The sequence below is a fragment of the Equus caballus genome, chromosome 17, assembly GCF_041296265.1.
Source record: "Equus caballus isolate H_3958 breed thoroughbred chromosome 17, TB-T2T, whole genome shotgun sequence".
Taxonomy (NCBI): Eukaryota; Metazoa; Chordata; class Mammalia; order Perissodactyla; family Equidae; genus Equus; species Equus caballus.
Genome location: NC_091700.1, coordinates 28,421,449 through 28,449,048, shown reverse-complemented (window position 1 = coordinate 28,449,048; position 27,600 = coordinate 28,421,449). Strand labels below are relative to the sequence as shown.

At 39.2% G+C, this 27,600-nt stretch overlaps 1 protein-coding gene across 3 annotated transcripts in view; it reads right to left on the bottom strand.

Moving 5' to 3' along the window:
* Window positions 1–27,600, bottom strand: part of RXFP2 (relaxin family peptide receptor 2) — a 58,148-nt gene that overhangs the window by 19,040 nt on the left and 11,508 nt on the right. For 2 of the 3 annotated variants that reach the window (XM_070239228.1, NM_001163868.1), the window contains exons 2-10: window positions 22,709–22,855; window positions 20,178–20,255; window positions 17,244–17,349; window positions 16,344–16,415; window positions 7,935–8,006; window positions 7,250–7,321; window positions 5,557–5,628; window positions 4,265–4,336; window positions 1,336–1,407 (exon numbers count right to left, since the gene is read on the bottom strand). In XM_070239228.1, the coding sequence (XP_070095329.1) occupies window positions 1,336–1,407; window positions 4,265–4,336; window positions 5,557–5,628; window positions 7,250–7,321; window positions 7,935–8,006; window positions 16,344–16,415; window positions 17,244–17,349; window positions 20,178–20,255; window positions 22,709–22,855 (763 nt within the window). The remainder of the gene's footprint in view (window positions 1–1,335; window positions 1,408–4,264; window positions 4,337–5,556; window positions 5,629–7,249; window positions 7,322–7,934; window positions 8,007–16,343; window positions 16,416–17,243; window positions 17,350–20,177; window positions 20,256–22,708; window positions 22,856–27,600) is intronic. The other variant, XM_070239227.1, reaches the window with a different exon arrangement.

The window sequence follows — 27,600 nt, the reverse complement described above, 5'->3', positions numbered from 1 at the left end:
CTGAGCGTGATTCAATGAGCCTCCTTTGAAGGCTAAAACAGAGGCATGTTCTGCTGTGGAGCAAAAGGCAGGAGTGTCTCTCCGAGGACAGCCACACGTTCTCTCCAGGAAGTGCCACTATAAATAATTTGAGTTGCTGAGTGTGGTCTATAAAATTGCACTTGGTTTGGATTCTGATTGTTTTCGAAAGTGTTTCTTTCCCAATATACACACATGTAATGTCAACTTTGGACCTTGTTAATGATTTTCAGAGAAGGTTTTGAGAGGACGCTTGTTTAATGCATGTTCCTTAGAAGAAGGCCAGCAAGAGCAAAGCTTGAACCAACCCCAGAGCAGTTTCTGGGGCCACAAGCCAATTTTAAATTTGGTGAGGGGACAGTGGTTTTACATTTCCTTGGTCTAGAAATGGAATCCTCCAAGACGAATGGCAAAAAGAGGGGCCAGCAGCTAACTGCCTTACGGAGGTCTTAACAAATAAGATAATGAGCATGAAAGTGACTCAAAAGCTACATGGAGCGATAAACTAGAAGGCGCTGATGTAGCTTGTTTAGTTTTCCAGTCTCCTTTCTCATTTATCTATGAGAAAAAGAATAAACTTGCATCTCCTAAATGAGAAAGTCTCTTTTCACATTAAATTTGCTAATCCACAATCTGATTGGTAAATAGCCCCATCTCTCAGTTTGTTGGAGAAAAGTAGTTAGACCACTACAAATGGATATACTCTGATTTTTCTTTTCCAACCACCCATCCAACCAGAGAACATTACTAACTGCTCACTATGTATGGAAAACTATGATTAAAACAAAAGCAAAATTCTTGTGTTTTTAAGCTTACCAGCCAAATGTGCCAATTAACCAATCTATCTGCCTTCCCACCTCCATAAAAAAGGTAACCAGCAGTCACACTCTTTGGCCAATCAGAATACATTAGGTGCTCTTCCCTTTAGAATAAAAGTATTATTTTTTTTAGAGAGAGGGACATCAAGTGATAAGTGTCATTGGCAGAACAGCTAATTGTTGTGTAGCTGAGCACTTTCACATGCATTATCTCATTTCCTTGGTGATCATGTGATTAGGTACCAGTTGAGCAGAGAGAATGCACAGAAATGATGATTGCCCTCAAAGAAGGAGACCAGCTGGAAACTTAACTGGCAGCTACACGTAAGGCGTGGCCCCACCATCAAAATCAATAAATTCATGTGTGCATTTTCTAGTACTGCAGTTTCAGACCGAGGCTATGAACAAGACACTACTTTAAAATTCCTTATCGATGTTTTCTTTTGATTCCTAAATCTCTTGAGTTTCCCCTCATTTACTGAAGTCCCTGTATACTTACAGCACCGTGAGTGAGTTGCACGACAGGAAGGTGGAATTCGTAAGATATTTTATTCCATTGCCTTCCAAATCCCTAAAAAGGCATGGAGGAAAAATATTTTTAGTGTTTTTGCACAAATCATAGGTCTAGAGGCATTTTTTTTAATCACCACAACAGTTCTGAACTTTATTTTTACTTCATTCCAATTTATTTTTAGTTCATTCTAATTTTTATGCTTCCCTTCTAATTTTTGAAGAGTTAGTATAATTAACATTGCGCTTCTTTTCCCCTTCCATTTAATGGTAGAACTTAATAAAATTGAGGGACAGGGAAGCCCCACATTTAGTGAGTGTCTCTGTGTTCCGGATACCATGCTATTAATTATGAGACTGCCGCCGTGATACTGTAACTCCCAGGTATTGGGCTTTTACACTATCAGGTGCTGTTCTGAGAGCACAGCACAGCACTCCTGCTAAATTGGAGTTACTACCCCCTCAATTTAACCTACAAGGAATCTGAGGCTCTTGGAAATTCACTTTTATTCTGGTCACACAGCTAGTAAGTGGTGGAACTGAACTTCTAACTCAGCTCTGTCTGAATCTATAGCCTAGACGCTAAGCCGTGGTGTCATAGATCATTATCTTCTCACGTTCCCCCAACATCAGGGAGATATTTTTGTCTCCATGTTGCTGAAGGAGAAAGTCAGGCCAAAGTTATCTTCCAAATACTGAATGTAGAGTCAGGGTACGCATCCCCATCTGCGTGAGGGAAAGCGACCGCTCTTTCTACCACGTCTCGGTGGCGTTGATGCTGAGCGCAGCGCTGCTCAGAGTGTGGCTGGGACCTGGGATGGGGCCTCAGTGTCACCTCGGAACTTATGAGAAAGGCAGATTCTCGGGCTCCACCCAGACCTATTGAATCATAAACTCCATGGTTGAGGTCCAGCCATCTGCCTTAAGTCTTTGCGTTGTTTACGATGCACGTTGATGCTCAAGAAGCACTGGTGGGGAGATTACATTCTGCCAGGTGACGCCTCAGGACAGTGGCATCCCACACACTCAGGGAACGCCTTCCGGAACACTCTGACATTAGCGATTCCAGCAGTGCCAAGGAATGAGTGAGACTCGACTTTTCTGGCAAGTCTCCTGACTTCTTTTTATAGTCAGCTTCCTACAAGCTTCCCCATATATGACAATAGCTATTCTGCTGCCTCTGAGCCTTTCTCACGTTCACACCAAAATCACCAATCCTTTTGTCACTTCCTTTTACATCCTATTTTAAAGTCATCTTGGAGGTCTTGTAGGAACTCAATATTTTTTTCACTCTTAAAATACAGTGATTAAAAAATAATAAATACTGTACTCTTTTGAAAGTCCAAATATCGTTAAATAGAATGGGGAAAATGTTTTTACATCTAGTAAGTATAAAACTTTGGAATTGTGAGCCATAGTCCTACTCGATAGCAAGTGGGGGAGGAGAAGCCCAGCCAGGGCAGGTTTCTTCTGCCTCTAAGCTGGGGCAATGGGCTGTGACCTCTCAGCTCTCTGTCCTCTTAGCTTAAAGGCCCTTTCGCATTTGTGATGAGGCAATCTCGCTACCTTTATATTTTCACCGGGTGTCTATTTTTTTCCCTTTGTGTTTGTGGAAGCCTAGAGTGAAAATGAGTATCCTAGGAACCCAGGGCTGCGGTGTGGTTCCCGACCTCTCTGCGGCTGATGCCCATTCTGGGCAGGGGGAGGGCAGGCTGGGGCTCTGAACTTTTCCTGTTTCTTTCCCACTGTGAGTGTGTACCTGTTTAGTTTCTAAGTATTCTTGTCACCTAGTCTTAACGAGTTTTATTCTTATGTTTTTCGGACCATTATTTCCTTCTTGAACAGTGGCACCCTTATATGAAACTTCTATTGCCTTAAAAGCCTTTTGATAACAGGTATATAAGCACATACAAAAAAGTGAAAGTCAGTAAGTGAACACAAAGCCACCTAATAGTGTTATAAGCAGTAATTTTGAGGCGAGTCTAGAAAGGATTAAAGTTGAAGCACTAAACTTTCATCATTTTATGGGTATGACGAGAAGAGGTCTGGGGGATGATGATACAGCTAAGATTTTCACAGGGCAGGAGATCGCCGCCTGTGACAGTCCTCCCTGTCTCAGGGGACTGTGAAGGTGAACACACCAAGCAATGGAAGGTAGTGGTGGTGAGGTCATGAAGTAACTTGAATGAATGTTTTAAACATGTTTTGGTTAAAAACTAACAAGGAGTGGAAATGATTTACATATCCATTTAACAAGGGTTTGTTGAGCACCTGGCATGTGCTGATCATTGTGCCAATGCTGGGGTATAACATCACAAGGTAGGTTTCTGTCCTCATTGAATTTAGAGAAGGTAGGGGACAAACAAGTAAACCAAGGGTTCTGAGAGGATAGTATGGAGAGATAGATGTGCCGTGTAGAAAGTGGGTGGTGTGGTAGAAGTCCGTTCGTGATGTATTGGGAGCACAGAGGCAGCCACTGGAACTGGTTGGTGCATCAGGGATGGCCTCCTGGAGGCGGTGTTTAAGCTGACTTTTGAATGAAATGTTGGAGTTAGCCAAAAGAATAAAGGAGTAAGACTTTTCAAGTTGAAGGAACAACATGTGCTCAGGGAAGTGATGGTAGGAGCAGTAGTTTGGTGATCTGGAAGGAAGATGTGTGAAGAGGAGGGGCGGGAAAGAGACTAGATGGAATGAGGGATATAAAATGAGGGGTTTTGGGTGCTCAAGGGGGGAGTTTGAACTTTACCCTCACACTTGTGGGAATTCTCAAAAGATTTTTAAACCAGGAAGTAAAATGATGAGATTTCAGTTTAGGAAAGAAGATCAGAGGTGGGCTTTTTATGTAATTGTGAACTAACTTCAGGGCTAGTTTCCTTAATCTGGGCAAATAAAAAATTAGCTCCTAAATGCATACTCACATCCAGTTGAGTTGAGGCATTTGGGCACACATCTGCTTGGGAAGGGCTTCTAAGTGGTTATTAACCATAGACCTGTATGTGAAGAAGATACTAATTAGGAACAAGATAATACACCACTTTAAACTATTTCCACAATTGGAAACTTGCATGCTAAAGTCGAAACATTAGGATGAAGAATATAAATATAACTACCTCTTCAAAATGGTCTCTAGATATGTGTATGGCACAGATAAGGGAACAGATATCAAAGAAACTATAAATGCACGAGTATGATATATAACCTAGGAATAAATATTAAACAGTTTAATTTTATGAGATGGAACAAAAATATATATTGGGTAATAATTTTGAAGTTCATGGTAATTTTCCTCGTAAACTTCAAATCCGTAATCATTTCCAGCATCATACATCCAAAGTTTCTTCTTAAAGGAAACATTAATCATTTAAAATATTCAAGGGCCACATTGAGAACTGATTAAATCTAAGAAGTGATAGTAGGAAGCATTTGGGGAAAGAAAACAACTCATAAGCATGTTAACCTGCATGATTAATTTATGATATTGTGGTCCCTCTTGAAAAATGGAAAAATAATGATGCAATACTATCAACTGTAAGGGAACAAAACAATCTCCTGCTGATAAATCATTCCAGTGCTTAATAAACAGTAAAAATGTAACAGCTCTGTTGATAGGACAAAGATTTTGGGAATTTTCATGACTTTTGCTGGGAAAAGGCACATTTTCCTCTGTTAAAAATGTAGTTGAAGAGGCCAGCCCCAAGGCATAGTGGTTAAGTTTGGCACATTCCACCACGGTGGCCCAGGTTTGCAGGTTTGGATCCCGGGCAGGGACCTACACCACTCGTCAGCCACGCTGTGGCAGTGACCCACATATAAAGTAGAGGAAGATTGGCATAGATCTTAGCTCAGGGCTAATCTTCAGCCAAAAATAAATAAATGTAGTTGGAGCTGCACTCCTGGGAGAGTCTAATAGATTTAAGCGTAGTTAGGAGATAAAAATGAGTACTATCTTTGTTCAACCACTGCAAATAAAAACATACTCTAGGATTAAAGGGAATTAAAGGAGATCCAAAAGAAATCAACTGGTAGACTTGAAATATACCATGAACCATGGCTAGGAAGTAACAACAGTAATTATGGCTGGAAATACAGAAAAGGTTTTGATCAATAAAAATTTTTGTGGGCTTGATTTTTTTAAAGCCCTTTTAGTAAGTTAGTGTAGGTGTCATTGCAATTTAGAGACAGATTTATTGAAAGGTGGATGAATACTTACAGGAAAAACAAGGAATTTAATCCAGTAAACAACCGCTGTGAAATGCTGGTTATTGGATTGTCATCTAGAATTCTGACAAAAAACATCACAACCAATTTCAGTGTTAGAGACATTTGTGAAATAAAACCAAGGAAAAAGAAAAGGCCCATGATGATGCTGCCTCCCCCATACCCCCCACCTGCTCTCCTCCTTCATGTCCTTCCACGTGTGGCTCAGATCTCTCTTCCCAAGAGCCTTTCCTTCACCCTGTGGTTGGAGCAGCTCTTTCCTCCAAATTCCCGCAATCCCCACCCCAGCACTTATCAAGTCCATCCTGATTGTATTCTCTCCCTGCACCCACCTCCCACTGGACTTAAAGACCCAAGTTACATCTTTCATCTCTGGGGACCTGGGTCCAGTGCAAGCTACACTTATTGACTGGCTGAATATGGGTTCCATAAGGGCTTTCACCCACTGATTAACAGAATGAAGAAGGAACAAAAAAAACATTTTTAGGAAATCACAAACGGTTCTTTGATCTTATGGTGTTTAAATGATGTCTTTATTAAGGTCTGTACAAACAAACTCATTTGGAGCTTTGAGGGAGAAAGAGTGAAAATGTTTATATATTCAATCACTATTTTTAAATATAAATGAGATTTTCCTAAAAAAAGTTAGACCAAGAGGAAATAGCCCTTCCTTTCTCTTGTTGCCTTTGAAGCCAGGTACCATTTCCTCTCACTCTCAGAGGTCCCTTAGGGTAGGATTTGGAGAAGGCAGCTACAGTGGGCACCTCCTACATGCCAGGCACTCTGTGTGTGGCACTTTGTGCTATGTGACTTAATCCTCACAACATTGCTCTTGAAAAGGAATTATGATTATAGCTTACAGATGGGGAAAAGGAAGCTTAAGAAGATTAAGAAAGTTCCCTGGAACATTAAACATAGGGCCATGGCATGCACAAGGGTGTGGATGGAGCTGAAGCCCTGGCTTTCTGCACTAGACCAGGCTGACCTACAGAAAGTGGGCAAATTGGCAGAGGGCCTTCTGACTGCCCCTCGTTCATTTTCCTGATGAGAACACAGACACCATGTGAGACTCCTTGGGATGAAGCTGGTGGCCTAGAAACTGGTGAAACACCACAAGCTGCCATATTTTCAGACTTTTCTGTAAGTGCTCTGGGCATCAAGAAAGTCCTTAACTTGCTTACTTCCGAGGTCAGTGGTTTTCAACAGAGGGCAATTTTTCTCCCCAAAGGACATTTGGGAATTTGGGGGGCATTTTTGTTTGCAACAATTCTGGGAGCGAGTACTACTGGCTTCTAGTGGGGTAGAGGACACAGATGCTGCTAAACGTCCTAAAATACACAAGGCATACTCCCTCCTTCCCCCATCAAAGAATTGTCTAGGCCAAAATGCCAACAGAACTGAGGTTGAGAATTCCTGCTGTAGGGGAACACTGGATGGATGGATGGCTTAGCACGCCTACCACTGGGCTCAGAAGGCCACCTGAAAACGTGTAGCATGGATTTCTTTTCACACAACTACCGTTTGGCATGCCATTGTCTGAACTGCTTGGGTAAAGTGCTCGAGATTATGTGAGAATCAGAAAAATAAGTATAATAAACAAGATAAATAGATGGAAACTGTGAGCATTGATGTCTATCATTAAGGCTGTGATCCTTTACCGGGGAGGGAAAAATCAGAATACTTACAGCCATGTTAGCTGATGTAAGTCTTTGAATACTCCAGGTCTGAGAGTTGTAATGCAGTTGTGGTTGAGATATCTAAATATAACATGATGAGTCAATTAGGCAAATGCAGTACTCCATTTTACTCACATATAATTAGACTAGGAGCCGCTGATGATGTTGTGAACTATGCACATCTGTTTTGGAAAGCGCTCTACTGGTGAGCAGAGGGGGAAAAATCAAGGAACAGCCATGGGATCCAGAGGACCACAGCCTAGTGAGCGGCACAGCAGGGCCAGGCCCAGGAAAGCGGCTGAAAACAGTGTTGGGATATTATGGTATGTTTGAGTATAAGAGCAGAATAAATACACGGAGCAACTTTTGCTTTTGTCCTTTTTAGTTACAGCCTTAATAGACGAGCATCTTATGAAAGTACATAGGTAAGTTAGCAAGTGTTAGAAAAAATAAAATACTGTGGACATGACCCAAGCTGGAAAAGACAGGGTGAGGGCAGCCTTTGTATCTGTCTTCTGGTAAAACTAGGAATCTTTTACTACTTTCAATATAATAACTAACATAAGTAGTTGGTGATAACCTATTCCTTTCGTTTCTCTACAACCAAGTCAAGCCTTAAAAAAAAGCACTGTTCTACCTTTTTAATCTTTACTTAAAATTGTATTCATAATATAATTATAAAGAAGTTACTTACAATATTTGCAGATTATGTAATCCAAAAAATGCTTTCCTGGATATGTGTCTAATACAATTGTGCTGAAGATACCTGGTAGGAATAAGATAGAAGAATCATGTGATTATGGTTTATGTACTTTATCAGGGTGTTGAATGTGCACTCCACTTTTTTCACCTGAAGACAATTTGTGAAACTGGCTTATAAATTACCAAGTCTCATTCCCATGTTGGGAGGCAGAGGCATTGCTAGTGAGGGATAATTGGACCCAGCCTATGCATGCTGTCGCCATAGCACCCAAGCAGTGAGATTGGGGCATCTCTGATTTCTACCAGCGAACTCTGATGTGATGTTTCTGAGGAAGGAACTAGTCTTGTTGCTGCAAACTGAAACTATGGTGGCCTTCCTGTTCTGACTTGCAGGGGTTGCTCACCATGTGAGACTAGCCGCTCTCTCACTGCTGAGCTGTCTTATATTTCAGCCCAGAGTTCTACCTTCTCATTGCTCTTCATTCTATTCCCATGAAAAAGGGAGAGGGCAAGTCTTATTCTTTTCTACGTCAAGATGCAGAGCGAGAAGCACAAGACAGGTTAGAGTTAGTGAGGTGCTCAAAGTCACAAATGGCATCAACAGTTGAACTGGAGCTGGTATACCAACTTCAGCTCACAGGATCATGACGTACTTAACCTCTGACACGATTTAGCAATATGGAATATAGTACTGATCTGATAATAGCACTGTTGGGAGTATCTAAGTAAATAATTTCCATTTCCTGTTCTCATTATACAGTGGGAGGTTAGCCCTTCTGAATTCATATTTCCTAAAGGCCTTTTTAGGGACAAGAACTATCCACACCAATAATAGTAACTAACGACTAAATAGTGTTCTTTTTTAAGGCTTTTGTTTGGCAAGCATTTGATATATGTTGAGAGTTTCTTTTTTTTAATGCTTTCTTTGGTGAGAAAGATTGGCCCTGAGCTAACATCTGTTGCCAATCTTCCTCTTTTTTTTTTTTCTCCCAAAAGCCCCAGTACGTAGTAATATATATCCTTGTTGTAAGTCATTCTAGTTCTCCCATGTGGGACGCTGCCACAGCATGGCTTGATGAGTGGTGTGTAGGTCCGCGCCCAGGATCTGACCTGGCGAACCCTGGGCCACCAAAGCAGAGCACATGAACTTAACCACTCAGCCTGAATGGCCTCCATATCTCTTAATTTGACTTGATTTAGTTCCTAAAATATTACACAACACTTTCTTAACTGTTATGTTACTTTCCTGCAAAACTATTGGTAGAACGTGTGCTCTGTCAGCATCTGGCTGTACTCTGAATTTTGTTATACTACAGCTATTCCCTAGCAGAGCTTCCCATTTGGGTCATGAATGTGCTCCAGTTGTGCCAGAATATTGATGCTCTCAGCCCTCCAGGTAGCCAGGCAAGGCTGAGGTCAGCTGCCAATGGTTATCAGCAAACCCATTTTTTACCCCAAGTGTTGAACAAATATTGTCATTTTCTCTGTGTATCACCATGTGGAAAAAGTTGATACTGCAGGATACATGAAATTACATCCATAGTGATGCGCAAAGCATTAATTTCAATCCTACAAAGTAAACTTGAAGCCCAGTGTGACCTTGTGACATTCCAAATCCCCTCCCCCTGCACCATGTCTATGAGAAGATGTTTCACGTTGCAGCATAAATTCTGCTTTTGGTTTAAAGTTCTGCTATGAATAGAATGAACCTATATAGATCAATATCTGTTTTAGCATTTTCAGAGCCGTTAGAGTGATGTAATGAAAGTTAATATGATGAATTATGTTACAATAGCAAGTGAAAATAGAAAAAGCGTAAGTATATTGAAGTTCCTCTTAAATATAAAATTTACTACCTAACTAGAGCTATTTACATTTTTTTCAAGATAACTAATTCAAAATGTGCAATGCACATTTTATCTATGTGTTGTCAATCTAGAAGAGACAAGTGAAGTCATAAATTATGAATTTGACCTTGTGCTTTTGATCTGTGTGACTCACTCGATGTGTACAGTCTATCTGCCTTCACTGACATGAGTTAAGACTCCAACTCCTTAAATAATAAACAGCCTTTAGTCTTCTACTTAGTCAGCTTGCTGGCACCCCATAGAGAACTAGCATCCCAAGTCGCTCATCTCAGATTTAGGCTGCTGAATTTTAACTTGATCCTCTAGCATCCGCTTTCTTCTTTGCAGAATAGTAGCTTGGTGAATATGAGTGAAAATTCGGAAACATGACAATTTGGCAAGTGGTGTCCTCTTTGTATTCAGAGCTGAGATATGAGCCCATTTTGTATACTTTACATTGAATGGCTTTTCTAAGAACAACTTACTGGTTCATGAATTCCTGCTGTTTCAGCTGTCAGGACTTTTCAAGCAGAAACGCCAGGAATTTATGTACCTGAAACTAAAGCAAATAAATGCTTTAATGACATGCATGTTTATAGGCTATTTTTTGATGCAACATTTTGTATTCATGAGCCAGGCAGACTCTTTGAATTACATTTTGTTGCCAATGATTGCATTAAACAAGAACTCAGTTTAAGAAGAAATTCCTAATTTATACAAGGTTTATGTTACAATGAGGAGGAGAACCGCTGTTGGTTTCCTTGGTAGCAGAGATAAAGTATTATGGTCAATCTCATAAATTATATTTTACTTCTCTTAAATTGCTTTCCCCCAATGGTAGAAAGGCTTGATATTTTAAAAGATTATTAAAATGAATAAACCGATCTATAGTAAAGGCATTCAGATAAGTTGAGCAACATTTATTTATCTGGCAATTAAAATTTCATTTTGATTTAAAAATTTATTTTTCTAGTTGTCTAAATGAGCTCAACTCCACTGTGTTTATATTTAGAGCATTCCAGACCAGAGAGTCACTTAACATTAAATACAATGGTCTCTTAAAATATAGCCCAATACAAGTTAAACTTACATATTGACTTTATTACCTCAATACAATCTAAAACACATATTCGTGCATGTCTTTTCCCTGGTCAAAAAGAAGAAAACCTAGATTCTTTAGCCTGCCATTCAATTGTGACTCAATGACCTCTCCAGCGTATGTTCCATCAGTTCCTCTGGAAACTCTTTCTTTAGACAGACTGCTCTGTCACTCTCTTCTCAATATCTTTTGAGTGTTTCTTCTTACATTTCTTTGTTCTTCCTGCTCAAGAAGCTCCCCACCTTCTCTTTAGTCCAGTGTGTTAGTCCTACACATCATTCCTTCAACAAATACTCAATGATTCTCATATATGTTTCAACATATGCAACAGTGAGGGGGGCTGCTGGTGGTGGTGGTGGTACATGGTACTACAGAATAACCAGAAGGACCGTCCAACTCAAAAGGAGGAATAAACTGATAAATAGTACAGTGGTCAATGGGAGGTTTCTTCAAAATTCAAGGATGAATGCAGGTGGAGGGGTCACAAAAATTGGATCATAGTTGAAAGAATGACCTAGGTCATTTTCAAAACTCAGATAGTGAAGAATATTATGGGAAATAGAAATGTATTTCTAGTTATATTTTAGAGACAAGAAAATGTTAAGGAAAGGCCAAACCTGCTGTATGGGACTTGTTTTATAATGTTGTGAAATAATATAAAAATGTAAATTCTCAACTCCTACATTGTTTTTATCTTCTCATTCAAATAAGATGATCTCAGGACTGAAGTGAATAGAAAGGATATGCAGTAGGGCAGTTAAAGCCCAAGATGGTAGAACAGGTTAATCGGAATGAGTTAAAGCCATATGGTTTGGATAATTTCTTCTAACAATTGAGAAACACCAAAAATGAGAACTCGGAGTCAGGATCAATGACTGAGGAATCTGAAGGAGGGAAGACAGCTGGAAGATTAAAGATGGCAAATGCAGTTTTGATTTTTCAAAAACGGAAGAAGTAGATTTCACAAGCTATAGTTGGAGAGCTCAATGCTGGTTCTGGGTGACATCATAGGACAGGCTACTAGAATGCTGCTTTGTGAACACCTCGAAGAAAGTGAACAAGGCAGTTCACAAGAAACCAGGCATGTCAGACCTACTTGATTTTCTTTTTTGAAAGACTGATCAGACAAAAACATGTGGTTGACATCGCATATATGCATACCAGGCATCGATCTAGTGGTTTTATGATGTTTTTATGGACAAAATAAAGCATGATATATGTTATCTGAAGGATGATGAAAAGATCTGGAAAGATGGTTTGGCACTGCCTTCTTCAATATTTTACTCCATGACTTGAGTGAAGAAGGTTCATTTTTTTTTTTTTCCCAGATGACACAATGCTGAGAGGAATAGCGAACGTGTTGGATGATCCAAAAAGATCTTTACAGTCTGGTAAGAAAAGCTGAATCTAACAGGATGAAACTGAATAGGGATAAATTTGAGGATCCACAACCAGCTCTCAAGTGCTTGGTGCACAAGTACAGGATGGAGAAGCCATGACTTAGCAGTAGCGCATATGGCATGAGATAGGAATTTTAGAGGCATGAGCACTAGGAGTTAAAGCTATGAAGTAGCCACCAAAAGAGCAAATGTAACCTTGGGGCACATGAGTTTAGAAAGGAAGTGTTGCCATCTTCCCCAAGTTCTGCCTTCGCTGTGTCACACTGATAATATCACGTTTATTCTAGATACTGCATGTAAGGAAAATATAAGTGAACGTATGTAGAGTCGTGTGACAAGAATGATGAACAGATTTAAAACCAGGCCCATTGGGGAAGAATTTAAGGATTTGAGGCTGCTTGGAAAAGAGACTTTTAGTGGGGTGCAGGGTGATAGCCAGCTTTAAACACCTGAAGAGTTATGTAGAAGATTAGTTGGTTGTGTTCTGATTGGTCTCATGGGGGTAAATCAAAGAATGATGGGGAGCTTTAGAGATCCCTGGGGCAGTAGTAGAGTTATCTGATGGGACAAAATTTACTAGCATATTGTTTGAAATTCCATACCCTCAGCACCTCCTAATTCCCCTCCTGTTTTATTTTTCTCCATAGTCCTAATCACTATCTAACATACTATGTATTTTTGATTTGTTCTCTATCTTCCTCCATTGGAAGCTAAACTCCATGAGGAGAGGGCTTTTCATAAGTGTTGTTCACTCAGTATCCTCAGTGCCTGGCACCTCATAGGCATCAATGAATATCTGTTGAAAGAAGGAATGAACATGTGTGTTTTGCTAGCTTATGCCTTCCTGATGTCTGTTACCAAGAGTTCTAGGATTGTTAATCTAGCTCTTTCCTTCCTCTGACACCTTTTCCTTGAGATGGTTTGGGTTTTGCTACTTTGGCTATTTGGGCTATTATAATGCAGAATTGGGAAGCAAAAGGTAGGAGTAGAAGGACAGGAGAGACAATAGCTTGGCTGAGGCTGGGGGAGATTTTTCTGGAAGTTTAAAGTGGCAAGAGGAGCTGAAGAGTGTGAAGAAAGGGAATGGGAAGAAAGGAGAGTTAAGGAAGGACTGCTGAGTATATGACCTGCTTTAGGATATCTGAGCAATGCTTGTAAAGAACTTGAGTTACTATTTTCAAATTGAAGTTTGGTTACTGGATGTTTTCATCAACAGTAACAATATATACATATTTTTTTGGTGAGGAAGATTATCCCTGAGCTAACATCTGTGCCAATCTTCCTCTACTTTATATGTGGGATGCTGCCACAGCATGGCTTAATGAGTGGAGTGTGGGTGCATGCCCAGGATTCCAACCAGCGAACCCCAGGCCACTGAAGCAGAGTATGCAAACTTAACTGCTTTGCCACTGGGCCAGCCCAACTGTAACAATATTTTGAGGCTGGACCATGTGGGTATGCTTCCAAAGGATCATTGTCAGAGGTTCAGCTTTGAGGCCAAGCTATAATATTTGTTAGCTAGCTGACTTTGGGCAAAAAACCTCTTTTCTCCAAGGGTGGGTTTCCTCATTCCTGAAAGGGATCTAACGATGTCTACCCTACTTTGCCGACTTTGAGGATCAAAGTCCAAGTGAGAATTCCACATGTTGGAATTCTTTGTAAACTTTAAAAAGTTATATACAAATGTAAGCAATTCTGTTTTATCCCCTGTGCTGTACCTTGCATATTATAGACACTTAATGAATGCTTCCCGGCGAGAGTCTTATAATCTCTTTTCTCTTAGTCTCTGGGAGAATCAAATTGTCTGGAAAGCATCAAAAAGCAGCTTGCATCGGGAGAACACCTGCTGAATGGTATTCAGGTTATGATGTGGTACCTAAGTTTTCTCAGACAAAGTAGAATTAAACATTTACTCGGACAAGTTTCCAGCTGATCTGGGCAATGAAGATTAATTCCTACTGGGAAAAATTGGGGACTAAATTGTTGAAGTTAGTGCTTTCATATTCTTTGCTTCAGTAGGCTAGTAGACACCATGAGAGGTAAATATTGACATAGAGCAAAGCTATGGATTAGCGGTTCAGGGAAGGACTTGGCATGTGAAGTCTAATTTTTATTCTCTTTGCTTGATCCTCTAGTGACCCCTCTGCCTCCTCATAAGTCGGCTTTCCCCAAATCAGGGGGCAAAAGGTATAGAAGGGAGTTCTGCATGGGGCAGGACAGTATGTACTGGCAGACGACTCAAATACATGCCAGAACAATTTATTTCCACATCTAGGTTTCTGGTTATTGTAAAATAAACACTGTATTGAGCATCAGAGGATATGGACTCTTCTTCTGGCTCTTCCACTAAATAGTTGTAGAATATAGGTAAATCATTTAACCGTTGCAAACTTTAGTTACCTCGTGAATAATGAGACTATTTAATTAGAAATTCATAAAACTTCTATGACTCTAGATAATAGAGTTTAAACAGCTACTCTAAAACATGAATCTTTTTCCTTCCTTTCTGCCAGTGCAATTTTATTTTTCCTCCCTGGAGCATTATTCAGGAAGTGAAAGGATAATATTGACTCAGAGAATGAATAAGTTGTGATTCTAGGAATTTCCAGTAAGACTAGAAGCAGTATAGTTAGGATTTCTTCTCTAGACGAGTCTGGAAACCCAGAACCAACACATAGCTACTCCTATGTGACAATAACAACATGACCACGTGCTCCAAGATGGAGCGGAAGGTCCTTTCTGCAGATGGGATTTACAGAGCCTATAATCAAACCCCGGTTCACGAACTAGTGGACTACCCGACTAGTGGACTTCCTCCAGTGACTTCCTTTCTTGCATAAAAGAATCTGTCTATAAATTCGTGAACAATACAGAATTGTTGGTGGCATTTCAAACATGTGTTTGTCTAGTATCAGCAAAGAATCAGATTATTTTTATTCCTAGATTTTTAACGTATTTTAGATTTCTAGAAACTTTATTCTTTGTGCTGAGCGCTGAAGGATAAAACAGTAAGATGATGGTACCGCCAAAGGGCCTCACAGCATTACCTTACCAGTTTTTTAATCTAGTCTAATGACCATCTTGGCAAGCGTAGAATCTTCATCTCTCCATTATCCCAGTGACAGGGCTCAGAGGGACTGGCCACAGTAACCAAACTCACAATAGGGTAACTATTCTCAATTTCTTTATTTAAATAGGAGGTATCCCATTCCACGGACAGAAATGTTCTTGTTCCGTATCCAAGGTAACTTCCCAAATACTTTAGTATGAATAATTTGGGAAGTTAATATAGTCATCATAAAGCCGCTTGGTGAACAGGGAATCAAAGCAAAGGGAATCTCCATCTTGATATGGAAGAGCATCAAAAGATAGCTCACGCAAGTTGTGGTGGAGATCACCAATCCATCCAGTTCTCCACTAGAGACTCTCTCTAGGGACTTTATCCCCCAGACCCTGATTTTCTTTCTTGGACGATGCTGGAAGCATTGTTCCTCACTGGCTACCATTTCTTCACTGCTTACTATGACCCATTTATTAAACTTTTCTTTCCTCAGATAGGCTAATACCACTGATTTCACTACCATCAGGTTTTTGCTCCTATTATTCTGGGAGACAGTCCCCATCCTATCACTAAGTGTTTTAAATGATCTGATAGTTCCTGTCTATGCTAACACTCTTCTTCCACGGTAAAAAGTGCATCTAGCGCCTCTGAATCCGCAACGTCATTTCCCAAAACATGTTGAGTAAAAGCATGGAACTATGTACTTTCTTATTGAGATGCTTCATCTCAACTCCAATTTAACTCTAAAACAATTTTAAATAAAATCTGTTCAGCTACTTTAAATTACAAAATGGAAAGATAATATGGAATGGAAAGACAAATGGAAAGAAAATACTTTTCAATGCTTTATTTTCTAATCTTAATTACATTTTGAAAAATAAATTTAATGATAAAGGTAATCAACTTTATGTTTCATTTTACTTTTAGGTCAAAAACATCTTAAACAAAACATTACAAAGATTTTCCCATAGAAGTACTGTTAATAGCTACTTACATCTTTTTAAGTTCTGTGTATTTGACGAAAACTTTATTTGGAAGACTGCGAATTTTGTTTTTCTTGAGAGACCTAAAATAACACGTAAAGCAGACTTCATTATGGATTTTATGATGAACCAAACTCTCCTCTAGAAGTGGCCTGCTTGAGAAGAGAACGTTTGATGGTGCTCCATGCCACTTCACACACATTTGAAAGTGATTGCCGTAACTGAAAACTTTCTCATGTGAGGAGAAAAAGTCCACAACTCCAAATTAAAGCAATTTGAAAATATCTGATAAGTTTATCCAGTTAGTAAAATAGACTGGAAAGTCTACAGTGATTTAAATTTTTCTTGTACTCTCTGGGTAATTTAACGAAACACAACAAACAAAACCAAAAAGCAATGAAAATCCTAACCAAATTATGTGTGCCCAAATTGTGAAACGACTGCAAATTCCTGAGGCTCTCAAAACATTTATTCAAAGTCCAGAAAGACTTGCATGATTACGAGACAGCTAGTTTAATGGATCTTTTATATCTTGCAGTCTTGGACAAATTACTATTAAAAACGAGATAGAATAAGTGAGTGCTCCTCGGTTTTTTAAGTTTTTCTTTTAATTTTATAGTATTGGCATATTAGTATTAATACGTAAATCAGAAAGAAAATGAAAATAAGAGCTCCAGACAACAGAGATTTGTGAGCTAAAGGATAACCCGGCTAATCTAATATACAGAGTTTAAAACATTTTCTCCTTGGAGAAGCAGCATGCAGAATTCTCTGATGGCTGGTGGTTTTAAAGAGAATTTCTAGTTTAGTATACAAGCAACGTAAAACAGAACAAAGAGAGATTAGATTAGATTACACAGTTTTCATGTGACTTTAGGGGCAAATATCACCAGGAATTGAATTCTACTCACAGTAATGTCACATTGCTGGAGATCGTTGGCACGGACTTCAAGCCAGCATTTACACATTCCAACTCAGTTTCTTTGCAGTCACAGCGTTGTGGATACTGGTTTAGAACTAGGGGGCAAAAAAGAGTAAGATTTCACTAGGAAAAAAATCCTTTTCTTTAGTTATGAGTTTATCTCTAATAACTGACATTGTCCTCTTTTCATGAATGTGTAACATTCACATCTTGCTGAATGAACTAATTCAGGCCCATAATAAAAGCAAGTCAGAGTTCTCTCAGTCGAATATAGACTAATGTGGTGTTCATCAGTTTCAGAGGCATTTAACAAGTGATTAGAATGAAACCATAGAAATGTTTAAATGGCATAGAAGCATATAGTGAAACAAGATTAAGTTCTCAACTCAAAACATTAGTACGATTGAGTAAGTCTTTAATGGGTATAATTGAGTCAATTCAATTTAATTGAGTGGCACAATGAGATTGCTCAATAAATGCTTGTTGATTAAAATTAAATTCAATTATTTTCCCCTTTCAAATTTCTCTTAGAGCTGTGAGAAGAGTTACACATAGGTTCTGCCATAGCCACAATTGTGCCTTATTAAAATCAACCAACTCAGAGAATCTCTCATTTTGGTTCTTTGTTTTTCGTTACTGTGAAGTTAAAGTGAAAGGTGAAAGTCGTAGAGAAGCTATTAAGCTCAGAAAACCAAAGATCCACCTTTCGTCATTCAGCATTCATCTATAAGCATTCAGAGGAAAGAAAAAGGCTTCAGAATTTACTCTGAAGAAACTTACAGAATTATTAAGATAATGGTATATAAAGAAGTGAGAAATCCATGGAGAAACCAGGCCAAGTTGGTCCATGGAACAATCACTTTGTCTGTGTTTGTGTGTGTGTGTGACAGAGAGAGAGAGGGAGAGAGAGGAGGGGAGGATATTTATGGAGTGTTTGATTTTGCCTCTGATCCTGTGGGCATTTGTTTTGATGGAGCTAAGAAAATGAGAGTTATTTTTAAAATTTTATATTTATTATTGTTTATTTAAACCTGATAATGAGTTCTTTCAATTGATCTACTTCTTTTAAATCACTTTTATCCAAACTTTATTTTTAAAATCAATTTCACTGAATTTTAGTAAATTCAACAAACTTTTTATTGAGTACCTCCTTAATTTAAAAGATGCATTCTAGTGTATAAAGTTTTGGAAAATATTGTATGTTGTTTATAGGTTTATGCTAATTAGCTCAGCTTCCTAAAGATAACTTCAGAATGTTTACTTTAATGTTTATTGACATTAAAAATAGTGGTTATGCTATTAGATTGAAAATCCATGGTTGGAAACTCTTATTTACTAATAAAAGAGTTCCATATGGTCTAAGCTGGGCCTGTTGCCTAAACCAGAAATGTGATCATGACTCTCGACCCTTCCTCATCTGCAAGCTGGTCACACCCCAAGCCCTGTGGATTGTTCTTCTGAAATGCTTCTTGCATCTCTCTCTACCTCGCTGTTCCCAATGGTATCTTCTAGGCTCAGATTCTTAGTATTAATTAGTCTGGAGCATTGCAAGAAACATAATAATCAGTATCTCTCTCACCATTCTTTTTCCTCAACCTTGACAAGGTTGACATTTGGATCATTCTCAGCCGCATCCTTGGCTTCTACTCACTAGATGCCAGTGGCAACCCACCCCCTCCACTTGTGACAACCAAAAGTGTCTCCAGGTATTGCCAAATGTTCTCTGGGGCTAAAGTTGTTCCAGGTTGAGAGCCACTGTTCTAGTCCACTCTCTACAATTCTGATGGAAGAATCATTCTCACATACACGTCTCATTATGTGCTTCTTCCTCTTCATTAAAAGAAAATAAGCCCACAACTTCAGTGATTGCCTATTGTGTACAGCAGTGATCTCAACAGGGGGATGTGTACAAGAAGGTCCATTGTGGTTTAGGAAGAAAATATTAGACAGTTATATTTATTTTTAATCTTTTTAATTCTAATTTTTATAGATGATGTACTTGTGTATAATAAGGTATATAATAAGTGTTAATTATAAACTGGTATCATAAAGTACATACTATACTATTAGTATAGTATTTAATATATGTATTATAAACATACATTATATATACATACTAATGTGTGTATGTAATTATACATACACCTACATAATTATGTCTAGACACAATTCAATCCACAGGATACAGGCCAAATGCCAAAGTGTGTGCCCCAAATCCTTTATGGGCTGGCCCCTACCTTTCTAGGATCAGCTCCTGCTCCTCTGCCTCAGGCATTCAGACCATCGTGAGAGGCATCATGAAGTACCCCTTGCACCTTCCTACCCCAGCGTTTTGCTGTTCTTGCTCCTTGCTCATCCTGTTACCTCTTACTCTTCCTTCCATCTAAGGACTTCCAAGTCCCTCTCAATGTCATCTTCTCTGGTTGTTCCCCATCCCTAGCTTTAGGTTCTCTTGTGCAAAGATCATTCCTCCAGTTTAGCACTAACATTGCATCATTCCTGCTTCTATAAGGATCTGTCTTTCCTGCAACAGTGTGAGGTGTTTCTTGGTTGGGGCCACATCTTAGTTATCATTGTACTCTCAGAGCCTAACGTAAGGGCTGGAAAGTAGTTGATGCTCGATATCTTTATTGAAGAAAGTAATTAAAGGGAATAAGAATTTTGTTATTCATCACAATTATTCTATAACTATATATTCTTGCAATCATAGGTTAATACAAAAAATGAGCATGAAGGGAGCATGTTTTCTCCTTTATAGTTTTTTAGTTCCCTGGGCAGACAATACAGCAGTTGACTACTGAAATACATTGAAGTGAAGTTGAAATCCTAAAGGGAAGTTATCACACTACCCATATAAATCCATGCACCACAAATCATGTTGCTCGCAAAGCTGATACTGAGTCTTTGAACCAATACCACTTACAGCACTCCTGTGTTAATGCCACATTATTAGCATTTCCATGGACTGTGCCAAATATAGTCGCCCATCCACTAGTGTCTCCTGTGAAATGGTGATGAATATGTGTCAGTTATTCTATAAATCAAATATCAAATTACAAAACAAAAGTATAAAAATTTGATAATGAAATCAATTAAAAATTTTTTAAGTAAAAGAATGATAACATTGATGGTAAGGGAGAAAAAGCTACACAAACATCTGGAGTTTTTCCCTTTTTTGCAATTACAAATATTTCAAATGTATATTTCATAAAATATATAATGGAAATAGCTAATTATTTTATATTCATATATCCATCTTGAAAAATATCACCTATTTCTAATGATGACATTTTAAATGTTTTGTCTTAAGTTTGAGGTCCTTAGAAGAAAATAAAGTCTAAATTTTATTTTGGCAAATGCATACTGCTACATATGTATATATAGATATATACTTGATAGATGTAACAAGTTCTCATAAAATTTATGTCACCTGGCTTTTTTAATAAAACAAAAACAAAGTTCCTTTTCATAAAGGCTGTCTAGTCCTATTGAGAGAAATAATATTTCTCAGTTTGTCAAAGGATATGATCTTTTTATTTCCCAAATTTCCTTCTCTTTTTTTGTGATAAAATTATTTTCTTTCAAAAAGGACCTGATTTTGCAGTATCATTACTTTAGCAGATGCTATTAAAACAATAAGATACGCATTACAGTGTGTGATTGTGAAGTTCATACAAATAGAAAAGTAAATTTAAATAGTTGCCCACAGGTTTCTCTGATCCCTACAATCTTTAATTTATTTCTATTTCTCATTAATACCCTCAATAATTTTTTAAATGATTCTATTTGATGCCTTTACGTGAATTATTTAATTTGTGTTCAGACATCCTCTTGAGGTAGATAAACACGCGTGGTCTCTGTTTCCCATACAGTGAAGAGAAAAATGTCAAGAATTTGAGCCACTTGCCATCAGCATCCAGAGAGCTGCTCCCCTCACTGAGCACTGATTGAGTGCCTCCTATGTACCCTACTGTTCTAGGCTCTGGTGACTTCAAAACAAATAAGACACAAATAAAACTCTTCTCCAGGAGTTCATGTCTAGTGAGAGAAGTACAGTGAAAAGACAAGGCAGTTCTTAGTACAGTCATACAGGTACATCCAGGGTGCCATGGCAACAGAGAGAAGGAGTGCTTGTCCTAGACTGGTGTACAGCTTCAGAGTGGGGAAGCGTGGCCGAGGAAGCCAGGCTTCTCAGGTGACGGGGGCACACCTGACCTGCAACCTAAAGGTTGAGTAGGAGTGATCCACAGGAGGTGAGGGCAGAAGGTTCCATCAGAGGGAAGCATGCACGAGTACCCAGGGGCAGGAGAGCAGAGTCTAGAGACAGATGCCCAGCATTCCTGGACTTTGCTGTCTCGCTTTGACTGTTAGTTGGGCAGTGCCAAGGAGTGGCAGTTCTGTGGTAGAAAACACACAGGATTCTTTCAGATTCAGGAGGTCTGGGTTCTAGTGTCTATTCTGTGACTAACTAGACATGTCAACCTCTCTAGGCATCAGTTTCTTCGAGAAAAAAAATACACAGGTTAGATCAGACAATATATACAGTCCCGATGTGCAGACCTAAATTGGCCTGGCAGATCCTTCGTCATCTGGCCTCTGCTTACCTCTTCACCTCCTATATCCTTGTTCACTCTGCTCAAGCCATCCTGGCTTTTTTGTCCCACAAACACATTGTCTTGTTCCATTCAGCCTCAAGGCCTTGGCACATGCTGTTTGCTTTGCCTGGAACTCTGTTCCTCCAGAATATTTCACGGTTTCTTTCTTCTTTCCACTTGGTTCTCAGTTCAAATGTCATGAGCTCAGAGAGATTTTTCTCTGGTTATGTCCTTAAAATAGCCCTCCCTCCAAGTCAATTTCTATCCCATTATCCTGTTATATACACTTCATGACATTTATCACTCTCTAACATTATTTAGCTTATTTACATACAGGCTTATTGTCCTCCTTGTTCACATTGTCCATGTGAACGAACGCCTAATCTCCCTTGAGCCTGCTGTATCTGGATAATTCGGAGAGCGATGGCACATAGTGGGCACTCAACATGGGTCTTTTCAATGGATTAACTCTCTGGGCAGGCCCATTCACACTTCATGGATATTCTTGCAGCTGAACCAAACTACCACGCCATAAAGAGGTAGTCACAGGAAGCTATTTAAAATTAAAATATAAGTATCTAAGTAGATTTTAAAATATAATTTCAATTTTTATCAAATATGACATCTTATAATACTATATTTCTGATTTAAGCAGCCTCTATACATGAAAATTCAGGTAATTACCAGAAATAAATTGGGGAGTAATTATTTGTGTTACAGAAAGATTCCCTATAGAATACCAAATATTTTCTTCCATTACAATTATTATTCCATCATTACAGTTCATTACAATTATTATTCGATCCACCCACAGTTTGGGGGCGTTCACACGCATGTGGAGCTGAGCGGGAGGACTTACCACAGTTCTCCTCGTCAGCACCGTTCCCGCAGTCATTCATGCCATCACAGTGAAAAGCTCGTGGTAAGCACTTGGTAAGATTCCCACAAGGAAAATATCCTTTTTGGCACAAAGGAGTGATTGTACTGCCATCAGTGAGTACATAATCTATGTAAAAGAGGGGATAAAAATCTTATGTAACAGAAAGAAAGGGTTCATATGGCCAAAGTCTTTTTATGTTATCTCATTTAATTTTCACAAGAACCCTATGAGTTGAGTTTGTCGGGTGATATTCTTATTGCAAAATTTTTATGAACAATATTCTTCATTATAACATTTTAATCAATCGCAGTCATACCTAACACCAGCTATCCCAAGAGTGGAATCAAGGCTCATTTTGAATTCACTGCAGGAAGGCAATAGGAAACAAAACCAAAGCAGTTATTCTGCTTTTGTGTGAAATCAAAAACTTGTTCACTCCTGGAAACAGAAAGGTAAAACTATGAGCTGACAGGATCTTGTGGATGGATTTATTTACTTATTAATCCTTTACAAGAGGATTTGAGGTGACTTACAATACAAGTATATCGTATACGAAAAGGACAGTTTAAAAGCGAGAAAGAAATTCAGAACCACATTCGAATTAGGAAAGACATTACTACATAATAATATCTCACACTCGCTGAGCTTACTGTGTGCTTTGCACAGTGGTTTGTCTCAATTGATTAATAGATTAATTGCTAGAGCAGCCTCTGGCGTGGGTGATATCATCCACCATGTTTCAGGGAGTTAAATGCAGTCATCCATCTGGAAAGTCACAGAGCTGGATTTGGGTCATCCCCCTGACTCCAGAGGCCCATCTTAACCAACGTGCTATGAGGATATAGCTGAATCAGAAACCTGCCTTTCAAGGAGCCTAAGTCCTCTATGAGGACAAATTAAAAATAGTCTTCTTGTGCAGGGAACATAAAAGGAGATGAATGAGCGTTGAGCAACTGCTGGGCAGAAAGGAAATATAATGAACATTTACTGTATCTCTGGATAGGATGACCAAAAAAATTCCAGAGACATTTTTTCATTTTTGAAAGGGTGCTTTCTGGAAAACTAAGAGATGTGTTCTTTGTAAATAGTCTAGTAAAATTGTGGAAGTCGTATGTTTTTTAAAAGGGAGCGCGAGATGAAACTTCACAGAAATTGATTAGGAGAGTATAGACTCAGACATGGCTATAGTTCATTCTGATGAATTGAAGAGAGCAAGGGATGTTGTCATTGTTCCTAACCATGCCACTGAAGGTTGGCGTCATGGCTAGGAATTTCCTTGGGTTGGTGGTATGATGCTTGTTGATAGAGCAGAAGGTTAGAGAATACATCTTCATGGAGCATCACCTACTTTGTGCTGGGGGTTTCCTAGTTAGTTTATTTAATCTTAATAGCAATTTTGTGTTGTTATTATTATTTCTATGTAGAGATTAGGAAAAGAAGACTAAGAACATGAAAGCACTTCTACTCTGGTTCCTGAGAAAATGCCCTTGCGAGGTCTGGGCCCTCCAAGCAAATGCTGCCTCATGGCGAGATGTCCTCCCACCAGACTGGTCCAGGCTCTCCTAAGGTAGGTGAAGTCTGCTGGAGTCATTGTTTAACAAGTAATTCCACTTGTTTTAGGGCAGGAGTTTGAGTTTAGGCACTAAAGCTATGTCAGAGTTACAAGTGCTTGTTAAACTTTTAGCGATATTAGAAAGAATGTAGATTATTTGTTTTAGTCCTTTAGTCATCATGGCCCTCAAGATCCAGCAAACACATGAAAGAGTAGGCTCAGGCCCTTTCTTGGGGACAGCCGGATGGAACAGTGCACCCTCTCCCTTGAAGCTGCTGCGGCTGCATCTGCTGGGCCTTCTGAATGGGGAGGGTGGCCCTCGAATGCTCTTATACCCACTGGATCTTTGTTCTTACAAAAGCAAAGCATATTTTCTCTGCTATTGCTGCAGTGGTAAATGAACGATTCACTGTTAGCAATGAGGCATAAGACCAGTCAGGTCTGACTATTTTAGGAAAACTCCTTCTGCTGCGCAGCTCTAAGGGTTGGCTTGTTAAGTCTATTCACACAGGGAAAGGCATACTGAGTCACAGATTTTTAAATCTCTTAACCTATTTCTTTTAAAGATTTTTATAGAGGGCAGATTTATAAAAACTATTAATTCTCCCGTGTTTTGAACATGAATGAGGGAGAGTCAATATATCTTAGTGTGGCAGCTTTGAAATTTTTTTTAGTATCTCGCAGTTAGACATAGATTTTGTATCACAATTCAGCATACGAAAACTCACATACACACACTAAAAACAACATTTCTTGAAATATTGCTTACCTTTCACTATGTGGGATGAACTCTGATCATTGCCAGTCTGTCTTATTCACTTGAAAAAGGATCACAAGCCACTAGGTTGATCTCATGATCCACCAATGGGATGTGACCCACTATTTAAAAATATTCATTAGTGATGAAGTCCTTTGGAGACCATCAGACCTGGATTAGAATTTTCTCTGCCACTTCTAGCTGCGTGACTTTGAGCAAACTACTCAACGTCTTTAAATTTGTTTTCTCATGTTTAAAATAGAGTTAATGATAATATCCCCCTTATGGACATGTTTCAGGAACTCGACCAGCTGAGGCTTGTGAAGCTCTGGGGAGCGCCTGGCCCATGGTACTCTCTCAGTCAATGTCGGCATATGGGCAATTCGAACACAAGGGAAGAAAATGGGACTTTAAGAAGGAAACCCTGTAGAATGGAAGCTTGCAGTGCCTTAGCACAGCATGATTTTTTATGTGACCTCTATGAAAGAAATAATAGGGACTATAATAAAGCTTCTCCTACTTCTTTGTGTTATTCTATTTTAAAAGCCTTATGACATATGCATAGTTTCTATTTTAAGCACCCTCAAATCTCCTTTGAAAGCTAATAGGAGGGTTGTAAATGATAAACAAGCAATGAAAATGTTCTTCTAACCTCTTAATAATAATGTTTTCTTAATGATCTAGAAAGGATGCTTAAATATTTGGTTAAAGAGAATTTTGAACTAGAAAGCGGAGGCTGTGTAAGACATTTTGAAGGTGGTATATTGTGTTCCCCTATGAGGTTCAATATGAAGATGACCTGGAGTTCTTTGAGGGCTGGACCCACTGAGTGCCCTGCTCACGGATGAAGACTCCCTTAGAGAGGGACGAGCAATCAACCGTCAGAGACAAGAGGAATTCAGATTATTTCCTTTTCCTTGGAAAAAAATTTTTCATCTAGCAAGTGTGGGTGAAGAAAGGGGAGGGGAAAGACTGATCATGTACAAACAGAACTTACTAATTGCGTTTCTCATAATTCCCTATTTTTCAGCTGAGAATGGCATCTTCCTAAAACAGCCTGAGGTATAAATGTTATATAGAAGGAAAATAAAAGTGAAATCCCTACGCCTTGCCCCCTGTATCCTAAATCCCTATTGTCTAACTTAGTGCCTGGTACTTACTTGGTGCTCAATAATTTTTTCAGTGAATGAATGAATTAATGGATTATTTAGGAATGAAAGAGGAATTGAAAGAACAACACCTTTAAAAATTTAAACTTCCCAAAGTTGCAAGGTTATGTTTTTATTCTGATGACAAAATATTGTTTAGTCTTCTATGTACTCCATTTATCATTCTGTTCTGCCATTATGCTACTAAAAATACAATTAAAAATCCCTGTTGTATTTGGCATGTACTAAAAAAACAATCAATAGCCGTCTGTGGAAAGCATATTCTGCGTCTATTCTTCCTGCCATCTGTAGAAGTGGAAAGAGTGGGGATTATAAAAATGGAGGATGCCTACATAAAAGCCGTGTCGATAGCTTCTGCAGCAATTTCTATGGGACCCCCGCCAGACACACAGCTGAGGGGAGGTTTGAACATGTGAAAGAAAATTGCTCAGTAATAGCCCTTCTTCTCCTCGCTTCTGGTCAATATTCTGGACATGTCTGTGCAAGGGATTTTAAAAAGACTCCTTGATAGCCTTTTGAAGCCAACTTGCCTGCTGCCCAAGGACATGTTGTACTGCCCACCAACACGTCCCTTGTGTGGCTGGGAAACAGGGGATGAAGACAACCTTTTAGGACCTCAGTCTAAGAATCGATGGAGATGTGCAAGTTCCCCTTTGTTTTGCTGATTCTCTGCCAATTCTAGACCTGCCTGAAGTGGAAGAAAGCCTTATCCTTCAGCCTGGTGTTCTGATTGAGACTTTCTCCACACTAAGCCAGAGATGACGACGCCACTGTCCCAGGGGGAGCACAGAGGATCGTGGTCCATGAGGCCATTTCCCAGAGTGCACCACTCCTAGTGGAGTTCAATACAATTCAGATGCAGATGAAGCTTCTGCTATTTACTCTAAAGAGCCAACTACTGCAGCACTGGAAGAAAGATTCATTTAACATCCAGAGAATGGTAACTGAGTGCCTACTATGTGCTATGTCAACAAGGCAGACAATGTCCATTCCCACCTGGAACTCAGGTGCTAGGATCTCTGACAGGAGTAGCAAAACCACTTAGGATAGCAACAACATGAAGCAAAGGGGAATCCAGCTCATTTCCTGAGTCTAACTACCAGAAGCCCCTTTACTTTTGGGAAGAGTCTGAGCTTCACTAAAAGCCCACCTTTGTGCGGTAGACGATTTATGGTTTGTTTGAAGGAAACTAGTAAAGTCTTCCTAAAAAAGCTTTCACTTTAAGGTGAGTAGAAAGATGTTGGCCTAGTTGTTGCTGTTTTTTAAACCTAGAAATCCTATTCTATTATGCTACGGTTTGGTCCTCCCGGCCCTGACAGTACTGTGTGGCCATATCAGTCAGTATGTACAGGATTCAGATCCAGTTTCACGCAGACATCTACCCCACACCCTT